Source organism: Lipotes vexillifer, unplaced genomic scaffold (genome assembly GCF_000442215.2).
Source record: "Lipotes vexillifer unplaced genomic scaffold, Lipotes_vexillifer_v1.1 scaffold648, whole genome shotgun sequence".
Taxonomy (NCBI): domain Eukaryota; kingdom Metazoa; phylum Chordata; class Mammalia; order Artiodactyla; family Lipotidae; genus Lipotes; species Lipotes vexillifer.
Genome location: NW_006797096.1, coordinates 507,588 through 527,686, shown reverse-complemented (window position 1 = coordinate 527,686; position 20,099 = coordinate 507,588). Strand labels below are relative to the sequence as shown.

General features: G+C 36.4%; 1 protein-coding gene across 1 annotated transcript in view; it reads left to right on the top strand.

Moving 5' to 3' along the window:
• SATB2 (SATB homeobox 2) overlaps positions 1-20,099 on the top strand; it is a 189,364-nt gene that overhangs the window by 88,937 nt on the left and 80,328 nt on the right. The window contains 1 exon segment of the mRNA XM_007469194.1: positions 200-302. Within this exon segment, the coding sequence (XP_007469256.1) occupies positions 200-302 (103 nt within the window).

Genomic DNA, 20,099 nt, shown 5'->3' with positions numbered 1-20,099 from the left:
TGGAGAATGCACTGTCATTGTACAAGTTAAAGGGATAGTAAGTTTTGTTAATCATATTTAATAGTTCAGTTTGCAGGAGGGTGACTGCTTCAAATTTAAAAGACAAAGGAGATTGGTATGGACTGTAATGTGCCCTTTCTTGTCCCTGAAAAGGAATACTCATATTTATGGGAAAATAACTGTTTTTTTTTCTTTACAGAGTATGATTTCATCCATTGTAAATAGCACATATTATGCCAACGTGTCAGCAACCAAGTGCCAGGAGTTTGGGAGATGGTATAAGAAGTACAAGAAGATTAAAGGTAAACTGACTTTTATTTTTGAAGCCTATTTTCAGTTTCTTAGGTCAAGGAGTTGTTGATTCTGGGGAATTTATGCTAATTTAGATACAATTTTTAATAACATTTTATATACTTTTTTATAAAGGTAGGATTCTTTTTTTAATTGAAGTATAGTTGGTTTACAATATTGTGTTAGTTTCAGGTATACAGCAAAGTGATTCAGTTATACATGTATGTGTGTGTGTGTGTGTGTGTGTGTGTGTGTGTGTGTATTTTATTCAGATTCTTTTCCATTTTAGGTTATTATAAGATATTGAATATAGTTCCCTGTGGTATACAGGAAAGCCTTGTTATTTATCTATTTTATATATAGTGGTGTTTATCTGTTAATTCCATACTCCTAATTTATCTGCCCCCTTCTCCTTTGGCAACCACGGGTTTGTTTTCTATGTCTGTGATTCTGTTTCTGTTTTGTAAATAAATTCATTTGCATTATTTTTTCGAGATTCCACATATAAGTGGTATCATATAATATTTGTCTTTCTCTGTCTGACTTCAGTCAGTATGATGATCTCTAGGTCCATCCATGTTGCTGCAAATGGCAATATTTCATTGTTTTTCTGTGGCTGAGTAATATTCTGTTGTATGTATATACCACATCTTTATTCATCCGTTGATGGACACTTAAGTTGCTTCCATGTCTTGACTGTTGTAAATAGTGCTGCTATGAACATTGGGGTGCAAGATAAGATTCTTAGTATTTTCATCAAGAGATCCAGATTGGCTCCCTTAAAACTAAGATGGTGTTAGAACTAAAGTAAAATTCTTAGCATAATATATGAAGTGTGTAGTTTTCACAAGAGATGCTTGTGAAGGCTGAGATTTTAAAAATATTTTGAAGTTGTGTACTTCAGAGAGGCATGTCTATTTAAAAAGCTCAATCAATAAATCATTTTCATTAATTTATTAATGAAAAAAGCAGTCATTCTAGGTTAAATCAGCACTTATAGTTTAAGTACCAATTAGCAAATTGAAATGACTGTGTGGTATCAGGAAATCTTTGGTCAGAAATGGAGTTTTGATGTTGTGTTTATTTGGAGACAATTCCAGAACAGTGGTTTAAGCAAAGGGACTCTGCAGTCAGGAGGACTTGTATTCAAATCTTTGTCTTCTGTTTACTAGCTGTGTGAGCCTGAACAAATTATTTAACTTCACCAAGACTCAATCTCCTTATCTGAAAATTGGAAGTAATAAAAGTAGGTCACTAGCTAGCTGTGAGGACTAAATATGTTAATACTGGCACAAAGTAATCTCTTAATAAACAATAGCTATAATATTGTAACAATAATTAATGGTAGTAATTCTACTAGCAGCAATATATTATATATAGAATTATATCTGGTCCTGAATACACCATTCTCATAATAATAAATGGCATGCTATTTAGGCCATCCAGCCCTTTAAATATATGTGATATTTTGCCTTTGCGAATTTGTCGATGCTGGAAAAATTCTGTTGTTCTCACCCCACTTCAAATGCTATTCAATTCAAATGCTACCAACCCCTGAGGGGATTGGGGGATAGCTTGGTAGCAGAACAGGTTGATGTTTGAGGGTTCTTCTAGTTCATATTTTGCATGATTATGACATCATTCATCATGCTTTATTATAGGTATTCAGAGACTTGCTGATGGTTCACTGCCCCTGTTGAGAGGGTTAAATGACAATTTATGGTAGGCAGGTAAAAGTAAAGGATTAATTTATTTGTTTTTACTACCTGTAGTTTTCCTCTAGGGAGACAGTATGGAACTAATGCCTCTTGGCTGTTGAGTATTTGGGAGTTTGTTTACAAGGTTACCTTTTGAGAAAATGAGCTTTATTTGTATTGGTGGCACATTTCTGTTTACAAAGGAATGAGAGCATTTTATGCTAAGTATACAATTTATAAGGAAAGTCAAGTTGTTGAACTACCCAGGAGAAATTAAGTTCACTAAAAATTGAATTAAGATCCATTCCTTTTCAATATATTCTAAAATTCTTAGGACCCTCTAGTTTCTGGCTTGGGTACTTGCTTTACAATGTTATTAATATTAACTCTTGTACAGGATAAGATGAATAACTCCTTCTCATTATAAGACACGATTGTGTGGTTCAGAAGTGTTCCTTTTCTGTAAGTGTTGTCTCCAAGTTTTTCCTTTAAAATCAGATTGTTAAAGTGCTTGAACAATATCCTCTTTGGCTAAAAATCAAAAGAATCACGCAGCTTCAAGGTCATTTGTTAGATACAATTTACTTGCTATTATAAGAGAAAGGAAGAGAGCGTTCTCTTTTAATGGTCTGGAGTATAATTCCAGATTCAAAAAGACTGGAAACTCTTCACTCTAGTGTTTTCAGAATCGCCACTACAGAATCTCGTGTGTGTGTGTGTGTGTGTGTGTGTGTGTGGTCTGTGTGTGTATATATCTGTTCACACACATTAACACTTATGTCTTCTACTCTTCTCCTTTCTTTCTTAGCAAGTCAATTCTTCAAGCTCTGTTTTTTTCTTCAAGATAGTAAATGCACAGTTAAATCTTTAAGTGCCATAAAAGCAGACTGAGACCTTGATTTCAATCAGGAGGTCAAGGATCCACACCTGAAGAGGCGGCCAGATGCTGTGTACACATGCTATTCAAAGAGATGGAGCTAGTCATTGCTGTTAAAAAGTGTGTGTGCATGTGTGTGTGTCACTAGGAGGAGAAAAGGGAAGGTTAAGGTATGTGTGAAGTAAACACAAGCTGCCATAAAACAGTTCAAGTGGTGTTGATTCATCAACCAAGGGAGTGGGAGGAAAAACAAAGAATTCATGACAGGTATAATGGTGTAGAGAAAATAAACACCCCAGAGAAGTGCCTTTTATTAACTTTCCACCTTCAGAGAAAAGGAAGTGTTGGACCTATACAGGAACATTTCAGTCCTTACAAGCTTTATGCTGTGAATAGATGTCACTGTGGGAGTTCCTATCTAGTAGAAGCCATTTCTCATGAGAAAGCAATGATTTTGTTTGTAAAATTTCTATTTGTGTCTATCCATTTTCAAAAAAAGTAATAAATTTCAAATCTGGAAATAAAGTAGCAAAACCAGAATTCTACCTTAGGGCTCTTCCTGAGAGCGCAGAAGTCAGAGTTCTCTGTCTTTCCTTGTCTCCCCTCCCCCACCTTGTTTCCATTCCATAGTTACCAGTTTACATGTATCATTGCTGATATTCAGTATAGAAGAAAATCTCAGGCTAGCTTACTGATGTCTCAAACTAAATGCAGGCTACATTGTTAAATGTGTTTCCTATTATCTGCTAATGTCTGTTTTAATAAAACAGTGGGAACTAAATGGTTGCTTCTTAATCAAAACCATGATTTCCCAAACATAAGCTATGTGATTCTGTTACAAATTGCCACATATAGATCTCCTAGGTCAAATTTTTTTTCTCTTCTCATAGAAATAAACAGTAAAATAATTATATACTCTGAAAGATCAAAGTAAACATGACTAAAACCTGGCAAAAATAAAAGTCTACTGAAAGGTTTTAGGAAAAAAAAGATCAGATTGCAAATTCTATAGTTAATGCTTAAATAAATATGAGAAAAATGAATAATCAATAATTTGATATCATTAAAAACAGATGTAAAGACTATATACAAATGGAATTGTCTAAATTTTGAAGTAAACATTTTAATGTGCATTTTTGGAATTTGTTGTTATTATAGCTAAACTATTTACACTTATTCTTTAAAAAGTCCTAAGTGGGTTTGGCTTTAGCATGTTAACGTTATTTTCCCCAGTGATCACAGCAAAGCACGTTCTGTTTACCTTTTTCCTTTAATTTCAAAGGCAATCATAGTTGACACAGACATATTTGAGTTAACATTAGTGTTAATTCAGGATAGATGGGGAGACAGTTTGTGTACTCTGGTTTTAAAGTTCAGAACCAGGAACCTGCTTCCCAGGAGTTTTTGATACTGAAGAAAATGAAGTGGTTGAATATGGTAGTTGGTTGGTTCAGATGGCATTTTTTTAATTGCTGTTCATCTCGTACTGTAATTGCTTCTGGCCTAGATTTTACAATGCGGCGCTCATAAGCTCCCAGGATTCAGAAAAATACATACATTTTGTGGAAAAACAAAACAAAACAAAAAGACCAATATTAACGGTTGTTTAATGTGTAAGGAGTCTTAGTGTTGGACCCAAGGATAATCCACCGGGACCTAGAAACATTCATGCTATTAATTATTTTCAAGAATTTTGAGGGTTATGTGGGATTTACCTATCAATTTTTCTTTCATAGGTTCTACGCATTTTATTAAAACAATATTTTTAACCTCACTCTTCTTTTGGATTAAGTCTATTTAGACATGCACTTGCCCCATCAGTTTTATGAAACTAAGTGGTAATTATGTGCAGTACTATTATTAATTATACTATTATGGCAATCTAATTCTGCAAGGGATCTTATAAGAATAAGAAAGTACCTTAACAAAGAAGCACTCATATGTTTTAAATGTTTCCTAATTAAAAATTAATAATTTAAAAGAAAATAATTTTATATTTAAAGTGTTTTTCATCTGGCACCAAAAGCAAAATGAACTGCCGTCTTTGGTCAGGTCAGTTTCAAGTATTTAATATGTCACAAGAATCAAGGGGGTCATTGAAAGTTCACACAATTCTGGTGGATATCTCAAAATTATTTGTGTCATAAAATAATACCACTAAAATGAATGGACCTAACCAAACCCTATACTGTGGCCAGAAAGCAAAATTATCCCCATCACTTTCCTTTTCTCAGTCATTGCTCAAGAAGCCCCTGATTGCTAGTTGTCTTAATTTTGTTTGTTTATTTGAGCTTATTTTGCAAAATATTAAAAAGCTGGGAGAAATGAGGATTTTAAAAACCAGTGTTACTTCCTCAAGCCTGGTTTATCCTAGTAATCAGTATTTTATCTGACCCTGTCTGATCTAGTCTTGCAAGATCAAACGTCCAGGCCAGCAAGCAGACAGTAAACAAAGCCTGTGAAGGGTTTCAGTAAACACAAAGATTAGATGTTGAATGAAAATTAAACTCCTTGAACTAGTTCTCTGTACTAAAGTGGTTAAGTGGGTTGTGATTAAAAGAAATAAGTAATTATGATCATTATAGCTGAAATGATATAATGTTACCACATTTAAAGCACCTCTTGTACCCAAAAATGATTGTGTCATTTACAAAGTGGTGCCTCGAAGTTGGATAGAGAAATCGGTGTCCCCTGACCTGGTTCCATAAGGCAGCCCTTGCTTAGCCATGGTGGTCAGGACAATGCCTTTAATCAGCTGCTGGTACTTCTGCCTCTGCTGTTGTTTAGCTCTGATGAGGTAAAAGTAACTTAACTTTTTTTGTTTTTTAACATCTTTATTGGACTATAATTGCTTTACAATGGTGTGTTAGTTTCTGCTTTATAACAAAGTGAATCAGCTATACATATACGTATATCCCCATATCTCCTCCCTCTTGCGTCTCCCTCCTACCGGTAACTTAACTTTTGTCTACCTAATTCTTCTGGGTCATGAAAGAAATTTGCTTTCAGTTTGGATCTAAATTAAGGTGCTTGGCAAGGAAGTTTGTCTGCCCTCTGCCTATATTGCACCTTGTGTAAAGTAATGACAACATCAAATCCTTGAATTTTATGTATATATTAGATTAATTGAAATAGAAACATCACTTCTGCAAACAAGCACTTTCCATCTTACTGGTTTTCCAAAAATTGAAAGAGCCTTGTGCATTTACACTGGTAAACACTGATGTGCCTTCATTGATCACCTTACCCTTCCTAACCTTCCAATTAGGAGCTTATTGGTAGTGTCACCAAGTGGAAGAATGGTACTTGGAGAATGCCTTGGACCCTAAGCTCAGATGTGGACTCATTTCTTGCTTGGATCTTAAGAAGCTTATTCTAGCTGGACTGGTAGCTGCTTCTTTAGCCTGAATGTGTTTATTCATAAATGTTTAAAGAAGTAAAAACAGTCATTTGTCAACAGTGTGGTTTGTAGATGGAAAGAAACAAACTTGCTATCTTCTCATATTTATAAGCCATTTAAAAATGAATGGAAAGGGAAAAAGGATCTGCTTTTCTAACCCCTTCCTTTCTTCATCCATCCATCCATCATCTATACTTACTATTTGAAAGAATTATAAGACACAATTCCTGGTTTCAAAAAGCCTACATTCTCTATGAAATAATCAATAATATAACATATTTTACTATCATTCAAAAAGAAATTTGAGCGTCTACTATATATACCTGGCAGGATTTTAAGTGGGGATCCCATTACCTAGTCCTTCCGTGCAAGAAAGTTACAGTCACAATTAGATAATTAATTTTAATAAAATGTTTAGTGAGTATCTCTACTACAGCCCATATTCAGTGCTAGAAGCAGTGAGGGACATTCAGAAACACTTAAGATATGGTTCCTACCTCTAGTTGTGTCGCCCTCAACCTAGCAGGGGGGTGGCCATATAAGTATATCTGGCAAATATATAGCAGTGGTATAAACTAGTATAGTGGTAACACAGAGAAAGGTCCATAAATTATACCTGCTGGGTGTCAGGGGATAATTCGAGAAGTAGCAGCACATGAGTTATACCTTAAGTACAGATAGAGTTTTGCAGAGAGGACAAGGAGAAGGAAGAACATTTCAGGCAAATGCAAGTTCATGAGTATAGATGCAGGGGTGCAGAAGAGCATGATATATTTTGGAAATTATGGGTGGTTGTCCAGTACATCTAGAATGGCAGTGCATTTATCATGATGCTGTGATATAACATGCCCAGAATGGCTAAGATTTTTGATTGGTGAAAAGGAAAAGATAACAGCATGGCAGGGTGTGGGACTGATGGTGGCACCAAACATTGGTGAAAGAGCAGAAACGTTTGGGACCTGGCTGTGGGGCGCGTTCGTGTTATAGTGATGAAAAATGAAGTTGGGAGGGTAGTAAACACATCTTAGGGAACTCTGAAAGCCCAGTTGAGATAGACTGAGAATCATTGAAGGTTTTTCAGCAATGAAGCAATAATGAAAATGGTGGTTTTAAAAAAAGAAAAACCAAACACATCCTCTAGAAGCCATCTAAAACCATGTATAGATATGAATATGTTTATGGCAGGAGGGGAGGCAAATGGGAGGGAGAAGGGGTGGTGTGCACACCCTGGAGGTTGCAGACAAAATAGAATCTATTGCAGTAAGATGGTGAGGGAGGTAGAGCTTTGGCTCTGGTGGCAGGAATGAGAAAGAGAGAAGTGACCAATGCAATATGTGTGTGGGAAGAGAAAGGGAAATCAAAGTAGAGTCCAAGGTTTTGAGCTTAAGTGACTCTTGATGGTTTTGACAGAAATGGGATGATATAAACTGAGAGGAAGTTGCTGATGCTTCAGTGAGAGTTGGTGAACTAGGTAGAAATATCCACTGGGCTGTTCAAGGTGTGGAGCCACCTGACCAAAAGACAGGACTAGAGAATAGATCCTGGAGCTAATTTTTTAGATGTAATAGTTAAAATGATACCAGAAGAGGATTCTCTGAAGGGGAGAGTGAGGACAGGAGGGGTTGAAAGCTTTGAGAGGTAAAAGGGCCATGGGTTAAGAAGACATGATTAGGAAGAAAGTGAGATTCCATGGAAGCCAAGGGAAGATGGGTTACCAGTGGAGAAATGTTATCAAGGGTGACAGGAGGAGGAGTAGGAGAAGAGGTGATTGGAGGCTCTTAACTTTGGCAAAAGAGGGACCATAATGACATTGAAGGGAGCTATTTCCCTGTCGTGTGAGAACGAAGAGAAACTATATGCATCTGAGATGGAAGGTGGCAAGGAAATGAGCATAGCAGATACTGAGTGAATGAGGAAAGGGTATAAGAGCAGCTATCTGCAGCATTAGGGTTAAGTGTACCCATACTTCCACCCCACCCCAATGCTCAGGAGAAAGACGATGGAGCCACAGGAGGCCAAGGGCTCTGAAGGGGAAGAGGGGTGGTAAGCAACAGCTCACACACTAGGAAGGGGTGGGGCACAGAGGATGCTTTGCCTTTGAAAGAAAGAGAAATAGCTTTGCTTCAGAACCTGGAGGAAAGGAAGGAAGATGGATAAGGAGACAAGTTTTTGGAGATGGAGTGAATGGTAGAGAATGAGGCAGCTCATGCCATGTGGTAGGCGTGGGGGTGGGCTGTTGTGATTATCTAGCAGTGAAGGAGAGAATGGTTGGTATGGGGGCTTGGTGGCGAGCCCTGAAACAGGTTCTGGACCCACTATGTTTGGGAAACAATGAGAGAGAAGCAGGGAGTTGAACTGAGATGACATAGTTAAGGGTTGTGGTCCAGGTCTCTTTAGTTCTTAGCGTTTTCTTATAGTGAGCTTTAGATTTCTCGTAGTTTCAGATTTCCTTTTGTCTTGCTGAGAAACAAAATTAAAAACTTAAAAACAAAGATCTGGTGGTGCTTGATGAAGAATCTACAGAGTTGTGGAATGAGAGCTTTTGTGTGTAGACCAGGAAATATCCAGCTTATCCTCTTATTTCGGGGAAACCCATAGGTTAAAATCAGAGAATTCTTCTGGTCTCTTGATCGGCTAAATAAAAATTATTACTTGTGTTTCCTCAGATGATTTACAGAGTTAAAAGCTGAAAAGCATTTATGTTCGCAAGGTGCTTGAAGCTCTTAAATACAAGTGCTATGTAAGATGCTAGGACTACCATGACAATTGTCTATGGTAGACAGTTGCTTAACTTGCTCTTTGTCTGACTGGTGATATGATTCTCACCCTATGCAAGAATTTGAGATTATCTGACCTTGGACTTCTGAACTCTCAAGGGGATGGACATAAATCTGGAATCATCTGGAGTACAAGCCAGGCTATGAGTTCTAACATTTGGCCTTTCAAGCTGTCACCTTCCAAGTTCCATGTTCCGTAGTAATTTTGATTCTTGAATAATCTCCCTACTAGACCAAAAATCCCTTGAAAGAACATCTGGGGGACTCATCCATTTTGTGCCATCCTCCAAGCCCTGTGAACATAGGACTTTGTATATTGTAGATGCTTAGTAAATATTAATAGAATTGAATTTAATATAGATGAATTTATTTGAACATATGCACTTAGAGCAGTTTTATTTTTGGACATATTATATTCTTACTGAATCTTATTTGCTATCGGACGTCTCAGTTGAGAGAAGAAAGAAAACCTTTGTCTTGTTCCTGATCTTAGTGGAAATGGTGTCAGTTTTTCACCATTGAGAACGATGTTGGCCGCGGGTTTGTCATATATGGCCTTTATTATGTTGAGGTAAGTTCCCTCTATGCCTACTTTCTGGTGGAGCCCTCATCTCCCAAAGGTTAGAAGAGACTTATGTTAGGAGTGATAAGGACTTGCAGCAGGAAGTCAGTGGGTAAAAAGCAATATTCTGTGGGGACTTGTGTCAGGTTTGGAGGTTGGGGCAGAAGTGAAAGATGTCATAAATACATCAAGTCTGATGAAAGTTGTGACATGTTATAATCACATATACATGCTCATAATAAACTCAGAAGGTCTGGAAAAATATATATATTAAAAAAAAAGAAAATCTTTGCTTGTTTAATTCATATTACAAATGTCCTTAGCAAATTAGTTATCGGTTAAAATCATTCTTTTTTTTCTGTTAATTAGTTATTGAGCTAAAGATTTAGCAATTGTTAATCAATTCCACTGAAAGAGACAGTAACACCTTTGTTAAGTAAAAATTCGGGACCATTTATGTAGCCTAAGAAAAACATCCCTTTGAGGTGTTTCCAGCTAGTTTATTGAGTATTTTACTTAAAATAATGGCCCCAAACATTTAAGTCCTGTGAAATCAGAGAGAATGGCCAATGGAAAATAATGAATTATGGGTTGATTATTTCTTTGATTCACTTTTCCTTATTAGGTTGAATTAAAGAATTAATCCACATAGAATGCTCCTGAATGATAATGTTAAGTTTCTGAAATGTCATTTTTTCCCTATCATGTGTGAATTCACCTCTGAAATTATAGTTTTAAGTTAAAACAAAGAGTAAAAATCAAGATATTATTAGATAAGTAGCTTTAACCTATACAGAAAGCTATAGGAATATTTGAAATGATCAGTGTTATCAAAGTATTATGAAGCATTGTTTTTTTTTTTGTTTTTCTTGTTTTTTTTGCAGTACGCTGGCCTCTCACTGCTGTGGCCTCTCCCGTTGCGGAGCACAGGCTCCAGACGCGCAGGCTCAGCGGCCACGGCTCACGGGCCCAGCCGCTCCACAGCATGTGGGATCTTCCCAGACCGGGGCACGAACCTGTGTCCCCTGCATCGGCAGGCGGACTCTCAACCAGGGAAGCCCATGAAACATTGTTTGAAACCAAAAGGGACAATAGCATTCAGACTCAGTAAAGGTGGACAGTGCTTACTTTTTCCACGGAACATAATTGGTCCTATGAACTATTATTGTCAAAAAACAAAGGTGTTCAGCTACAAGTTGCTTTATGGTAGATAATATATGTTTTTGTGGATCTTAATATGATGGGAAAAGGAAGTTGATAATAAGGGGAAAATATACCTAAGAAAACCAGTCATATGGTATTATCACAATGCCGGCTGGTACACTTCGCTTTTGGGGCTGGAAGCATTTTCCTTCCAAGTCTTGTTTTATTAGGAGTTAACAAGTTGGCTCTGAATATCTTGCTCTAGGCAGAGACTTTGCAAGCAAGTTCTCAACCCAGAGACAGATTCTCTTTAACAAATTTAGAGGAAAAAAAAATCTTTAGGTTTCATAGTCCTAAAAGACTTATTTTTTTTCTTTTGCCCTTCAGCCCTTTCAGACTCCTAATATTTTCTCTAATATATAGTGAACTCTTCTGGTTATAGATTTGTTTTTAATTTCCAATAGTGTGGGATTTGTATCTGGTATATATGGAATATTGGCTTTAGCTCTTGAGATCATGTCTGTCTATGTTTGTGTTAACAGAAAAGCAGTTTTTGTATGACAAATTGACTTTGTACCTACAGTTATTGACTAGGAGAGAATAAGTCAGAAGTATTTTCAGTGATTGGGCATGTTCAGTGTTGGCAGACAGGATGCTGTTCTGGTTTGTCAGGAAAATTAGTGTTATGTTTACATTCTAAAAAGAGTTTTAACTCAGTTAAAGACTTTGGGTGGACAGTAGGGCTTTTTAATGTTAATGTGTAGCCTAGTTCAGAGAGAGGAGTCTAAATAAATATCAGGTTGAATCATATGTAAATGCCATTTTCGTAGGTCAAAATTGTTGTATGTCGCCAATTTCATATAGCAGTTCAATCATATATGAATTTATTGTGATTGCCTGAGATTCTCAGGTTATTACCATGTTACATGAGTGTACCTACCCCATTTTATTTTTTGTTGGTTACCTGTTTCAAACAAACACTTCATATTTACAGAGTTTATAAAGAGTACTTGCAAAAGCTCTCAGTTGCGTGATTCATGTCTTTCATCAGTCAGGTGGGACTCCGTGCTGACGACACTCATTTGGGGACAAAGCCTTTTGGCTGCAAGAAAAATAAAAGAATGGAAGGATTCATGAAAATAAATATAGTGAGTGTGAAACTGTATTACAGATGACTAGAATGAGCTGCTAATAACAAAATAGGTATTAAAAGGAGCTATGTTTTATCATCAAATAGAAATGCATTTTATATCATAGGCAGTTGTTACAGGCCCATCTATACTCAGTTAAATTGTCTGAAGCAAATCTATAGATGGAGTTCTTTCATGCTAGTATTATTCAGTACTGTATCTGTAGGGGCTGTCATCATTCTGGTACATAGTAGTTGATTAATAAATATCTATCATATGAATTAAGCAAACGCAAATAATCCTATTTTAGTGATTAGCTCATTCAGTTGGGAAGCATCAGTAATTTCCTCACTGTTTAGAACTGACCGGTTTCTGTAGTCTGTCACATCAGGAAGGTTTACAGGGCATAGAGTGGAGGCTTCAGGATGAGCCCTCACCATTCAGATAACTCACCCACTCATCATGTCACCTATGCATTTTCATGCCGCGTGTGCACATGCGCACACACATACAAACGGAAAGCAGGGCTTGTCTGTCGGAAAGTTGATGAGTCCTGACTTGAACCCTAAAATTAATAGCAACCACATGTCCCAAGTTGGGCAGTTTAGCGTAAGCAGTGGAACAAAGACTTTAAAGGTCCTAAAGACATTGGTTTGATTTCTGCTACTTGCTTTAATAGGTTAGCGACGTTGTTTTTTTCTGAGCTTCAATTTCTTCTTCAATAACGTGGGCATAATAATATCTATGTCATACAATGGTTACGTGAGAATTAAATGACAGTGATGTGCAAAGGGTTTAGCTCAGTGCCTCAGCTACTATGTAAATGGTAGAAGGCTTGATGTTACCTGCAATGCACTTATAATAAAAACATTTTTCTGCAAAGGAAGTACAACAAAAGTACTTGTGAAACATTTAGGCCCCGAGACCTTCACTTTGAGTTATGCGGAAAAAGAGAAAATAACCCACTAGTTTTCACTGGTCTTCTGATTTGTTTATTATGCTTATGAGGCTAGAGCCAGTAGTCCTAATCATTTTAATTTTTCCTGAATATTTGTCTACATTTGGACTGCTCTTTGTCCCTGAACAAGTTACCTGACTTCTCTGGTATTAGACAGGATCATTATCCTTAAAATTGGGGTCCAATGTTGGGGTTTAGTGTCACGGGAGCAGGGAACTTGGGGTGGAGGTTTGGAAGTCCAAGGCAATGATATGCTCAAGAATATCTTTCCCCTATGCTCAAGGTTTGGGTGCCCATTCAAAATTGTCGATTTGATTGGCAACTTCCCCACCAAGAGTGCCAAATGGCCAGCCTATGTCTTACCTTGTAGAATCACTTCCAGAGTACTTTTTGAGGCTGAAGGAGTCACAGAGAAATGCACTATCCTTTTTTACTTGGCTCATATTCTTCTATCCAGGGTTTCCAGGATTTGTTCTGGGGGATACTGCAGTGTTAGCTTATTAAGGAATCCATTAGCACTCATTCTTGCTAATCTGTTTACATTTGCATAAGCATCTTAATGGTTTAAGGAAAAATCCATAGGCCAGAAATTCCAGAAATTTCTCAGTGCAAAGCCTTTTACCCAATTCATTTCTTTCCACTCATTATAACTATGGACAAACCCCCAGGGCTTATTTCTCAAAGGCAATTGTGTTAAGGTTTGCATTGAAACACTAGGTTCATAGTTCTGGAAAAAATTATCCGTCTTTTAAGCAGTATTGATAGATAAACTTGCAAGAGCAATACTACAACTGCTGCTATTGCCACTATAATCTACTATTATTCCTGTCGCATTGGGGAGTTTCACAAAGAGAGATATCTTGGGAAAGTCTTGAATTTTTGCCAAAGAGTCAAAAGACAGAAGCAATTATTCTGAGAAAGGGAATTGTTTTGAAAATCCTAGCAGCAGTACTCTTTAAGATGCTATCAAGATGCTGGAAGGTTGCTTTAAAACCAGTTTACAGGTAATCTTTCTCATTTTACAGGTAATCCCGAGATCACCCAGCTAGTTAGAACTCAGGTTTAAAAATCCCAGTTTGCTCTTCTTTCCACCTATCCTATGCTGCCTTGCTTTGATTGACAGACATCTCTACATATCAGATGCTTTACCTTTTGCTCATAAATCCTCTTCAGAAAGTATACTTTGGGGCATAAAGTCATGGGAGTGTATTTGGAGTATTGAAATTTTACTGGGTTTACTTTACATAGCATCTATAGCAAATATAGATGTAATAAAAATAATGAAATCTAACAGAGAAACACTAAACTGAAGAAGAAAAACTAGTGTGTGTGTGTGTGTGTGTGTGTGTGTGTGTATTTCTTTTAGTTAGGACCTTTTTGATACCTACTCATTCCCTGGAAAATAAAGGCAATCCATTAAACATTTGCTTTTTAAAAATACTGTTGTAATAAACTATAATGGAAAAGAATTTTAAAAAATAGATATATACATATATATGTATAACTGAATCACTTTGCTAAACACATGAAACCAACACAATATTGTAAATCGACTATGCTTCAGTTAAAAAAACTGTAGGACACTTTCCTCCTTTCTTTTGGTTAATGTAAATGTAACATGTATACATTCGAAGCATGTTTTATTCCTTAAGTTTTCTTTCCATTTTTTATTTATAATAAATTTTGAAACTTAAAGGCATATTTATGTAGCATTCCTGTACATTTAATTTCAAAAGTTGTGAGATTGTCATTTTATTTCCCATCTATTCTGCTGTCTCCTAATTTGAAGGTCAGGATATGAACTATTAGGCCTCATTTGGAGAAGCTGAATCCAACATATTCCTGCATATGCCATGAAGCATGTGATTCTAAATTGACAACGAATTCTTCTAAACTGTAGGGATTTGTTTTAAAAAGTAACATGATGTAACATGGCATAGTTACTTAAACCAAAGGAAAGGTTGCAATTCTTTAGATGACCTTTGGGAAACAGCAGACATTGGTAAGAATGTCCTAATCAGAAAATTTTGAAATGTCAAGCCTAATCTGTTAACCATAATTATATAGATATTTTCTGAAATTTACAGTAGCCCTTTAATAAAGATCTTTCACATGGACACTGATCATCTAAAATTTACTCTTACAATTCTAAGATAATAATATTTTCCCTATGGCAAAACTGAGATCCAGAGAATCTCCAATTTGCTCAAAGAGACCCCACAGCTAGTAAGAGTTAGAATGTAGATTTGAATGCAGTTTTCTAGTATCAGGTCCAGTCACTGCTTCTTCAGTATAACAAAAACTAAACTAATCATCAACAAAAACTAAAAATGTATCATGGAGAAGAAAACTTTAAATGTTTAGATACATTTATAGGATAGTGAACATTCAGTCAGATTGAATCCTTAATGTCATTAGGGTTTAGAGAAAAAAATGGAATATGACAGTTATAAATGTCTGGTATAATCTCAAAAGACAACAATAACATAAAAGCAAAGACAGTATAGAACAGTGATTCTTAAACTTTAGCATACATAAAAATCACCTGGCAGCTGTATTTTGTATAATCTCAAAAGACAATAAGTAAAAGCAAAAATGATATAGACATTGATTCTCAAACTTTAGTGTACATCAGAATCATTGGAAATTTGGTATACATAAGAACTCTAAGAGATCCTGAATTTGTATTTCTAAGAGTCTTCCAGGTAATATGGATGTTGATGGTTCAAGGGACTATATTTTGAATATCTCTGACCTAGTGCAAAACTGAAATGTACAATTTACGTCCATCCATCTATGCCAGTACACACACAGACACAGACACACACAGGCAAGGTGACTGCATAGTGCCAGATACTGTTCTGAGTGTTGATATATATTCTCATTTAATCACACAGTAATCCTTCATGGTAGGCATAAGTTTTAACCCACATTAAATATACAAGGAAACTAAGGCACAGGGAAGTTAAGTAACCTGCCCGAGGTCACACATCTACCAAATGGTAGAGCTGAGATTTAAGCCCTGGCAGTCTGGCTTAGAAATCTCTGCTTTTAACTATTATAACATACATCTTTCCCAACAGCTGAAAACGTATTTACCCAAAATTGCAATAAAGAAATTATAATAAAAAATTAAGTGCCAGAGAGGAATATAAGACAAGATTTATATATAGACATATATTTTCTTGAGTATTTAGAATGTTCTTGCAACCACCTAAAATACATATGTATATATTAGGGATTTGTGATTATTAAAATAAGTACTTGACCTCAAAATGTACTTAAAATTGCATGAAATAAAACGAGATTTTTTTAACCAAATATCTTTTCATTGTAATGTGGATAAATCCCTGGGGAGGAGTGTCACTTTCTTGTCTATGAGCAACCTGCCATAGCCAGCGGTCTTGGACATTGAATAGCTAATGTTCATAGGGTGCTCTTGGTTAGAACATCAACTCTCTGAGCTTAGGAAGGCTTCAGGAGCCCATGGGATTCTAATACAGGGCTACAAAGGCCTCTCCTACTTTGGAGTTATATAGAACTCCAGAAGCTCAGAGGGTGGTTACATAATTGTTTCCCAGTCTTTGCAATTTTCACTCAATCCCAGAAAGCTCAAAGGAATTGGCAAGGTCCTACTGGAACTGTGAGTTTCTCAGAAACCTGAGCAGACTCCAGATCCTAATTATGCACCGGCAAGGCCCCAGGACTGGGACCCTCCTCCAGAGGTTAAAATAGCTACAGAGAGCTGCTCAGCTACCCAATGTAGAAATATTTCAGCCCCACTTGCCTCAACAGCCTCAAGCCACGCTCTGTTTGGGGACTTGTACTTGAAGCTGGGGTAATCATTCCTTCCCAGGCGCTTCCCACCTCACAGATTACCCTTTAGGACTTTGCCAACCGTAGAATCAAATTCACTGTGAATTAAATTGCAGCTCTGATGTAAAGTCCTGGAAGCAGTTGTGTTTTTAATGTCTCTTTAATAAGTAAGCATTTTGGCTTTATTGAGAATATTTTCTGTTGTGAATGTGAACATTGCGTTCGTCACGAGAGGCAGTGCTGCCTTTTATCCTTCATGTTTTTAAGGATTTCTGATCCATGGCTGAGTATTGCAGAGATAAGATGGGCCCTCAGAGCCAAGGAGTTACCTTTGGTCTTGGTTTAGTTTAAAATAGACTTAACATGATGTTTTCTATCAGAATGAAAAAGCAAAACACAAAATCAGGCACTGCTGTTAGGTCTACATTTCAGTCATTGTGGTTACTTTCAACAAATTTAAAAAGAAAGAAAGAAAAAGGGAGGAAGAGAGGGAAGGAGGGAGGGAGGGAGGGAGGGAAGGAAGGAAGGAAGGAAGGAAGGCAGGCCAGAAAGGAAAGAGAAAAATACTGAAGGCCCAGGCTCAGCTTTCGGATTGAGTCTGGTACATTGTTGATGCTCCTCTGACTCTTTTTTTAAGCATTTGTATTTCATCTGCTGTGACATAAGAGGTTAAAATATTATTCTGATATTATCTGTATAAGAGTGGCAGCAGAAAAAAAAGAAAAAGTTTTTCAGATTTGGCAAAATGTGTGCAAACCGTTCCTGAAACCATGAACCGCCTTGGTCAGAAGAGATGCAGCCTGTTGGTGAGCATTTGATTTTTAGGCATTCTTAAAGTTGGGATGATTGGTTTTTTTTTTTCTTTATTCTTGGAAGTAAAGAACTTGGCTTTTATTGATAGAGCTGTCAGGGACTGGAGAACATTGACAAAGATTCTTTGCTTGACCAAACTTTAGACAGGCTTCTGAACCTTCTCCTAGGCCCATCTGTGCACTTCCTTGTAAAATCCAGTTTTACAAGAACCCTGCTAAGTCAGTTTAACCAGAAACCCCCAGCCTTGTATCTGATCACCCTGGATATCTCATTCTCATCAGGCTCCTCATCCTCCACCATCCCCCAGGTGATGTCTGATCACCCTAGCCTGTCTTTAGCAAAGAATCCTGTTAGGTTGGTTTAGCCAGAATCCCACTTACTCCTGATGTTTCCTTTTAGTAATTTTCCATCCCCTGACCTCCACCCTGCTCCTTGGCTATAAATTCCCATTTGCCCATGCTGTATTTGGAGGTGGGCCCAATCTCTCTCTCCACTGTAAAATCCCATTGCTGTGGTCCCTATACCTATTGCGATGGTCCTGGATAAGGTCTGCCTTAACATCTTTAACAAGTGTTGTTGAATATTTTTTTCTTTAACAACATAGGGGGTGTCTGTAGTCTCATAGACAAAATTTTGACACTGGTAGCCCATGGATGGGCAGGATCTAGTTTTCAGAAATGTTTTGTTTGGCTTTTATTGTGTTGTGAAAATAGAATTATTTGCCAATACCTAAATTTAGGAGCTATCATGTAAAGATCCAGGTTTTTCATTTTTTTGAAAAAAAATCTAAAGAAATGACAATATGAGAAAGACAACTGGCTGAGTCATGTTAGTGGCTGCTTTGTTTGGAGTGAGCAGGGTTTCTCTCTCTCCTCCTAGTATGTCTGCGGCCAGCTTCTCTGGCTGTTGTGCTCTACCTGCATGTGTAGGCATTTGCATTTGCAACGCCTTCATTATGGCTTACTAATCAGTTACTTCACGGTGTTACCACATGTCTCTAAGGATGCTTCCATAGTTACTGTTCTTAACTATATGAGACTATAATGGTCTGGGAACTCATAAGGAAAAGGAGAATTATTATGTATAATCTTAAAGGACTATGGACTGACATTATTCTGATTCTTACTACACCAATTTCATAGAGGTTTCATGGAGCTCTGACATTTGTTTTTTTATTAATGAGGGGATTTAGATGTATCTTAAGAAAGTAACTCAAATGTAATTAAGTCATTGAAAGATGAAAATACTGACATTTTGGAAAATTGGCTTTTGATCAAAGAATGTACGCATTAAGAGAGTGTTTCTATGCTTTTTAAGTAGAAAAAGAAATGGATAAACCGTCTGCTTCTTAAGTACCCGAAAACATAATTTGCTACTTGAATTTGCCTTTATTTTGGCGGAATTAAAAAACAAACAAACAAAATCGAATCAAATGTCTACCTGAGGGCAAATATTTCTGCCTATAAAGTATGACTTTACTCTGGAAGCAGTCCGTGGTCTCTTCTTTCAATAAGGAACTTACAGTAGTAACTTCTATTCTATGAAAACTGTGTTCGGTTACCTTGTTTGAAGGCTCTTAACCATTTGCTTGGTTTGGTTTTCCAGACTGTATACCTTAAGGTTTAATTAATACAATGACTGAAAAATGTTCGCCTTTAGAGAATAAGATTAAAATAATTTGTTCACCTTGAACCTTACGAAGGAAAGTTGAATACAAACTATATGAATTACATTGAAAGGATTAGGTTGGAAATTGAACTCTGAAAGAAGTTTGAGGTAAACTTTTGACTTACTTAGGGGTTCATAGGAAAGTTAAGCAATCACTCAGTTTTTTTAAAAAGCAGGAAGAAATACTGTGTATGTTTGAATATAAGGTGCTCCCAAGATGTGGATGTTTATCTATTTTCCCAATGAGAAGTTTTAAATATATAAAACCTTTAGAAATATAGTTAAAATGATCAGATATCTATTTACATATTGTTAATGTATTAATTTACTTCCACATATGTATTTGAAAATCACATATTACATAAAATATTAATTTAGAAATATCACTTTCCTTGCCTCTATAGTTCATTGGTTGATTTTATTCAAAGTTTTTGCATGTGATTTGGTTCTAGTGACTTTGTCATCACTTTGAGTCATCTCAACTAGTTTTCCAGCACACATAATTTCCTAAATTTTTTGAGACTCAGCACTTTTTTGATCAAATATGATTCTGTCACTGTAAACCATATACCAATTTACAAGCACTATTTGCGTATAAGGGGGGCAGTTATTTTAAAAATTTGTCTTATAGGTGAATACTTTTCTGCTCTCCAGCGTGTAACCACTCCAAGTAGTGTTCTTTAACATTATATTAATACGCTTTTGCATTATCATATCAAACACTTTCAACTGTAGGAAAAAATTACTAAATCTGTGAGGAGTGTTTACTTTAAAACACAGATTTTGTTAGATTACATCTGTAAGCATTTAAAGCTAGTAAGGATAGAGGTTGTTTCAGCCTAATGTGTTTTCCCCAAACAAACCTTTGCTTTACATAATAAAATAGTACAGAGTTTTAGGTAAGGATTTGACTCTGATGTGACTCTTTCCTGAGGAGTATTCTTTTTTTTTTTTTTTTTTTTTTCTT